The sequence below is a fragment of the Alosa alosa genome, chromosome 24, assembly GCF_017589495.1.
Source record: "Alosa alosa isolate M-15738 ecotype Scorff River chromosome 24, AALO_Geno_1.1, whole genome shotgun sequence".
Classification (NCBI taxonomy): domain Eukaryota; kingdom Metazoa; phylum Chordata; class Actinopteri; order Clupeiformes; family Clupeidae; genus Alosa; species Alosa alosa.
This window is the reverse complement of record NC_063212.1, coordinates 25304322-25311821: the sequence shown is the minus strand read 5'-3', so window position 1 is coordinate 25311821 and position 7500 is coordinate 25304322. Positions and strand designations below refer to the sequence as shown.

General features: G+C 44.4%; 1 protein-coding gene across 1 annotated transcript in view; it reads right to left on the bottom strand.

Annotated features, from left to right (window-relative positions):
* LOC125289324 (neurexin-2-like) overlaps positions 1-7500 on the bottom strand; it is an 836342-nt gene that overhangs the window by 299222 nt on the left and 529620 nt on the right. Inside the window, 1 exon segment of the mRNA XM_048236077.1 lies at positions 4366-4485. Coding sequence (XP_048092034.1) covers positions 4366-4485 — 120 coding nt within the window.

The window sequence follows — 7500 nt, the reverse complement described above, 5'->3', positions numbered from 1 at the left end:
TGTGTTTGGCCTCTGTGTGTGTGTGTGTGTGTGTGTGTGTGTGTGAGTGTGTGTGTGTGTTGGTTGATAGAGTTGATGCCACAGTCACATAGTCACAGAGAACAGGAGTGTCTAGCCTGTGTGTGTGTGTGTGTGTGTGTGTGTACTTTTGTGTGTGATACGTGTGTTTGGCCTCTGTGTGTGTGTGTGTGTGTGTGTGTGTGTGTGTGTGTGTGTGTGTGTGAGAGTGTGTGTGTTGGTTGATAGAGTTGATGCCACAGTCACATAGTCACAGAGAACAGGAGTGTCTGGCCTGTGTGTGTGTGTGTGTGTGTGTGTGTGTGTGTGTGTGTGTGTGTGTGAGTGTGTACATTTGTGTGTGATACGTGTGTTTCTATCCAATTTAAAGGCCACGTCCTGCGTGTGAGGCTGAGGTTGATGTTCACACACCAGCACAGAGAACAAGTTTGCTTTGTTTTGTTTCCTGCTGGGTTTGATGCAGTCACGACAGACAGTGCTACACACACACACACACACACAGACAGTGTGTCCTGCGAGGATCCAATTTTAGGTTTGTGTCCAGTGTGTGATGCTGAGCGTCCGGCACAACACCAGAGAGAAACAGTGTGTGTCCTGCTCATGCCACATTATAGAAAGGGCATGACGTGTGTTTGATGTGGAGTGTGTTTAGTGGGATGACAATGATGTGAAGAAAATACACACACACACACTCAACAAAGAGAAGCATCTGCAAAGAGTGTGAATATGTGTGTGGCAGCTTGCTGGCTGAGACTCATATTGTCATACTGTATTTACACCCCACTCCTCCACAAACACACACACACACACACACACACACACACACACACACACACACACACACACACACACACACCCCACACACACACACAGGAGAGTGGGGACATCCACTACTCAACAGAAGAAACGCCTGATTTCAATGACACTGCCAAGAGGAAGAACAGAGAGACCCAAAATAGAAAGAAGAGTGTGTTTCAACCAAGGGTGTGTTTACACAGCAGGTGAGTTTGAGTGTGTTTGGTATCAAAAGAACAACAAGTGAGTCAGTCCCAAAAGAATATGAAACCAGAGAATGTGTGAGGTGTGTGTGTGTGTGTGTGTAGGTGTGTGTGAGTTGTTTGTGCTCTCAACATGGCAATCATTTCAACAAAACAGTAGAAACAGGAGGAGCCTTTACAGATTTATAGAACATTTCATTCCAGCCACATTGAAGCCAGCAGCCAACAAACCTTGTGTTTGTAAAACGGTCAACACTTACCTGGTGCTGGACAGTTCTTCACTGATACAGAGCCATTCAGTGCAGTGTCTTCTTCAGAAATTGTGTCTTCTTTAAAATGACATCTTCTAAGTGGTGTGGAAATCGGGTCATAACTGTATTAAAACATTTGAAATACGGATTTACGCAAAAGCCTTGGCACCCCTGGTCAAAGTCACGGTCACTGTGAATAGCTAAGCAGAAGACGTGAGTGGAAGATGAAGAAATTGCCAAAAGGTAGAGTACAGATTTAAAGGTGAACCATTCCTTTGTAGGATTAGTGTATTATTTTTGTACAATTTCACAGTGAAACAAACCACCATCAGCTGTCTATCCCTCTGGAGACTGAAATAACTGAGGCTCATGAGGCAAGGGACGGCTGTAAGAGGTCTCAATTCAGGTGATGTAGGGATCAAGTTGAGGTTTGGAGGACCAAAGAAACTTCCCAAGAGAACTGCTCATATGATTCACGGGATGAAGAAAGTACAAGAAAATACCGGGAGCAAACATCACACTGTGTGTGTTGAAGATGAACAATCAGATAAGAATCCCAACACCTCAAAGAGGCACAATCTGAAATGGTTGCCATGGTCCCCACAGTTCCACGACCTGAACTCCATCGGAAATCTGTGATGTCACAAAAGGAAAGCGTGGAAGACAGTCCAAGAATCTGAGGACTGGAAGTGGTATGCAAGGCCCACATGGGGAGCCAATCCCCCACACGGGAAAGCAAAGACATTTAGCCGCAGCAGCTGTTTCCATGCTGTGAGACTGGAGGGAGTGTTGCTAAGCGATGACCAAATGTTTGCCTCAAGTCATTTCCCCTTTTCACCATTTGAAGCTGAAAAACATGAAAAGCTCATGTTGAACTCATGTTCAACTCTGTGCCTTTTGGGAATCAGATGATCTTTCTACTCACAGTCACATCGATTTTGACCAGGGGTGCTCAGACTCTCTGCAACTGTCTCATGGCTTCTCAGTTTATGTTGACATATCTGAAAATGTCTGCTTTTTATGGTCCATCTGGAGAGATCTGTTCTTTTTCCTGAAAGATATACAATATCGGTTTTGCATAACTGTCTATTTAAAATAATTTGTCTCTTTTGAGGAGACTCTTGAAGACAGGACAGATCATCTTAAACTAAAGTGACCAACCTCACCTTGCTTACTGCCTGTGTGAGGGTAATGGTAGTCTTTACCCAGTGAAATGTATCCAGTTATCGTGCCCTGCTACTCAAGAGCCCTGTAAGTGCTTTGGCTGAGTGAGATGCGTGCAATGGCTCTTTTTCAAACAGCACACCTGGTCCTCTTCAGAAGTGCTGGAACAAAGTGAGCATGCCACTCCAGGAAAAGAGCCCTGAGAGTGGCGGCCATTTTGGATCTCCTCTCTTCAAAGTGCGCAGATGGCTATCTTGCTGAGGAGTAATTAGGCAGTGGGTGTGTGTGGTCTGTTTGTCTCTCTGTTTGTGAATCAGTCTTGTGTGTGTGTGTGTGTGTGTAGTGTGCATGCACGCATGTGTGTGTCACTATGAATCTGTGTGTGTGTGTGTGTTTGAGTGTGTGTGTATGTTTGAGTGAATCTGTGTGCATGTGAATCTGTGTGTGTGTGTGTATGTGTGTGTACAGACTTCCTGCTGTTGGCTGCTGACTCCTGCAGACTTGCCAGACGGCAGCGGCCTCTGGGCCACATCTGAACCGCAACTCGGCCGTATCTGAGCATTGCAGAGGCAGCTGCTTTCTGGCGTTACACTCTTACAAAGCACTTATTTCATGCACATCCCATGCTTCAGCATCTACAGTAGGACTCAGCATCTTCCAACCCTTATGATGGCCCTGTCGCTCTGCACACTCCTCACACTACTCACTCGGGCAACTTATGGCAAAGTTGCAAACATGCTGCCACTCAAGACAATGACACATCCTGTCACCATAGTAACCGCCCTGCTACCATAGTAACCGCCCCCTACCACAATACCTGCAATACGGCCCTGAAATCACAATACCTGCTCTGTCACCTTAGCGACCACCCTGCCGCCTGAGGAAGCAAACCCCCGCATCCTAAACTACACGTCTTGACGCTCCAGCATGCCTTGACAGGTGAGAGACTCGGACACGTCCAAACTCCAGGCTGCCAAAACAGACTGAGCTCAACGTGACAAGTCAGTCACAACATCACTCTGCTACTGGCCTGAGCTATGAATCACATCGATCATGTCACTCTGCAAAAATCTATTATATAAAGTCTTTCTCTATATCTAAACAATACAAACACCATTCCTTCTTTACACAGCTGACATTCTCCATTCTGAAATTGACTAGACATTCTGTACCACTGAAATACATTTTCTAGCACTTTTATTTAAAAGACCTTCTGGCTATTCAGATGTTTGTGGTTTTACTCTTAACCATGTTTGTGTGTGAGACACACACACACACACACACACAGGTGATGAGTAAGCTCCTAGGAGAGTCACTCTGGCATGAAGGGCCTAATTGCTTAATACTCTGGCAGTCCAATTATACCAGCAAGCCATGGAAAATAGTCATCTTTCCCTCTGTAAATACACAAAGGTTAGCCAAGCCTTCATTTGACTTAACTTGCTCAAGGACGACTTAAATCCCATAATTCATAGTTGGGGAGTCGAAATGCGTCGGACCCAACTAAATTTCAACCAAAAATATGATGGTCTTGCTGTTACACAGTATATACAATTGAAGGATTATGTCACTCAAGGTGATGCCAGATTGAGAGACCATTTTTTCCCATGCCTTATGGATCGCACCTGTGCTGGGTAGAGGGCTATGCCACAGCCTTTTAGCTGTCTAGTCAGCAACTAGACCTATTGCTACAAACAATCATATCACTACCAACAACCAATCATTTTATAGTGACTATCTAGCTTTGTGTGATCACACACCTGGATCAGCTAACAAAATATCCTCCTCAACTTCCTCCCACACCTAGCACGCCAGTTAACTGCTAACAGTGCTGTTCCCACTCTAAAGATGCTTGAGCAACAACCAACCAATAGCATGTAGAGTAATCACAGCGGCAGCTTGGACTTCAGAAGCAAGGGATTGTGGGTACTCACGGTCACTGCAGTATGTGCCTCCATAGGACGTCATGGTGCAGTCGCAGGAAAAGCCCTCCCACTGTTGCAGACACACCCCCTGATTCGAGCAGGAGTCCTCCGTGCAGGTGGTGCTGGGTCCTGTGTGTGTGTGTGTGTGTGTGTGTGCGTGTGTGTGTTTGTGTGTGTGCGTGTGTGTGTGTGTGTGTGTGTGTGTGTGTGTGTGTGTGTGTGTGTGTGTGTGTGTGTGTGAGTGTATAGGTGAAAAGATAAGCAAAAAATAAATAACATGTTAAGTTTTCAAATCCTCAGTCTATAAAGCTACAGACATGGCATCCCAAAGCTCTATTTGCATGCGGCCTCTCTCCTCAGTCGGCCAGCTCGGGCCGCGGACATTGCTCCAAGCTCTTCGTCATTGCGGTTGCCTCATTTATCTGATTGCAATCAGAAGAGGTGAGAACGAGGAGAGAGGAGAGAGGAAGGGCCAACACGTGAGGAAACACATGAGGAAGCGTTTTCAGACTGAATTGTGCGATCATTGTTCCAAGCTGAACTTTTCAAAGTGAAAAGTTCCCTCCCACGTCTATTAACTATCGATTCCCAACAAGTAAAGTTTGTAGGGATTTATTAGTGGCAATAAGTTAGTAGATAGACCAAGAAAATATCTTTAAATGCTGGAATTATCTGAACTAGGGTTGCCACATTTGATTTGTGAAAATCCGGGACATTCATTGCCGAGCCCCCCACCCCCAAAAAAAAAAAAAAAAAAAAGTTATGATTTTGAAATGAAATTATACTAGGCCTATTACTGGGTTTTAAATAATAACTTATTAACAAATGCTGCAAATGTTATACTGTTTAACTATAAATGGTGCATTCATTGTCACTTTAAGGTTGCTGAGTCTAAACGGTTCTTATAATTCCCTTTCACAGCTCTTTTAAGATATAAGGCTAATCCATAAAACATTAACAATACTATGCATAATATTAAGTTGTTAGCCTACCCACTCCGAAAAGTTACTAATTTTCACCCTGTGGGCGTTGTATAGCCTACCGTGTATGTCTTTTCCTTCGCCGCTGGCCCTGACTTTGATTGTAGGCCTATATCCTCCTCCGTCTCGCGCCCCATTTTATCAAACTAAATCGAACCGAATTTTTTTTTTTTTACTAGGCTAACCTCTCCAATCTGTTGCCTACCCGCACGCACTCACTCTCTTGGACATGCTTGCTGCACGCGGCCGGTAGTTGTTAGGTGATGTTGATAATTAAGGTAAACTTTCGTTTCGCAGGTCTGCATTACAACCAATCAAATAAGCGCATGCCTGCCTCCGACAGCAGGATACAATCAAGATAACTTAGTAGGATTGGAGGAGATTTATTGAAAGTGAAACTAGGGAATACTTAAAAAAAATAGAAGTGCCTTTGCACCAAAAAACGGGACATTTGGTGTCCCGGGAAAGATTATCAATTTTCCGGGACAGACGTTAAAAAAGAGAACAATCCTGGGAACGTGTGGTAACCCTAATCTGAACTAAAAATAAAAGTTCATACCTGTAATGTTTATGCATTGTATTAAGTATTCATTAATGTCTCGAGGACTATCAAACATCACCTCATTATCAGGGTCAATAAGTGGGAAGAGTCCACGTTCATATGATATTGTTAGACTTTGATATACATGTCAGTTCATATTCTCTCCAATTTGCGTGCCTGTTTATTCTAGCCTTATTCTAGAGGTGATGCACTGAATTATCAGTAATTGACATCTCTTAAAAGTGATGCGTAGGTGAGGACATCTCATTTCTCATATCGGTCTCTCCTTCATTCCTCCATCCTCCTATCATTCCTTCCTCATTTCCTTCACAAAAATAGCCTTCTCATGAGATCTCAGTGGGACTTATAGCATTAGCAGAGAGCTAGCTTCCTCCTTGGGTCCCACAGTGTTAGCAGAGACTCCTCATTAGATCTCAGTGTGTACAATAGCATTGGCAGAGAGCTCCTCAATAAATCTCAACATTAGCAGAGAGCTAGCCTCTTCAATAGATCTCAATGTGTTCCATAGCATTAGCAGAGAGCTAGCCTCCTAAATAGATCTCAGTGTGTCCCATAGCATTAGCAGAGAGCTAGCTTCCTAAATAGAGCTCAGTGTGTCCCATAGCGTTAGCAGAGAGCTAGCCTCCTCGTTAGCTCCTCAGGGAGTCTCATAGGGCCAGTACATTTGGCACAGGCACACTCAACTCCACTCAGCTCTGTGCTAAAAAAGCAGCCCCTTTGTTTGTCTTACTTTCCCTGCAAGTGTTACAGATTAGTCTGAACAGACAAAGGCACAATCCTTTGAACATTAGGTCCAATTATGGAGATGGGATAGTGTTTGTGTCTCAATTTGGACTCCTGGCGTGGACCTTGGAATTAAAATCTTTTGCAACCGCAACATAATCCATCTTACTACCCCGGTTTAGGCAGGGATAGATCGGATCTATTAATTGGGGGAAAGAGACAAATGCATTATCTCAAGCTAAATCGTCCGAAACCACTTGTTACATATGGATTAATACAATCTATGGAAGCATCTTGTTTAATTAGAGACACACGGCCTGGTGAGTTGAGGTGTTCATTAAGTCCAAACTTCTGACAGGCTTCTGCAGGAGACGGAACTCTGGAGATTCTCCCTTAAATAAAAGTGTGTCTTGATCAAATATAATTATTGTATTAATCACACTTCATTTGAACCGCGTCCGGCACTGATTGTCACATCAATCACCTACTAACGGCCGATGTCTGCGAGGGCTTCCACTGATCTCTGCCCTCGTTATTAGTTTGGAAGACCGTGGCCACGTGAGAGGAGGAGAGGGAACTTCTGTCATTATCGATCAGCTGTGGCGTCAGTGCTGTGGCGTCAGTGCTTCAGACGGGCCCTTGAGTGCACTGCACTAGCAATGACTTCCCATGCACTCAATGACAGAGAGCAATTGGCTGCGTACAACAAACAAGAGTGGTGATTGGCTGATTGGAGACATTCCACTCCACAGATGGGCGTAGTTCCATCGTGCAGGTTCACAGGGTGTGTATTTTGAAGAGCATCAGTATTTGCTGAAGCACCACAGAGGATTCGACTTCTCTTGTGTCCTCTCCAGCTGTCTTGTACAGGTGTATCGT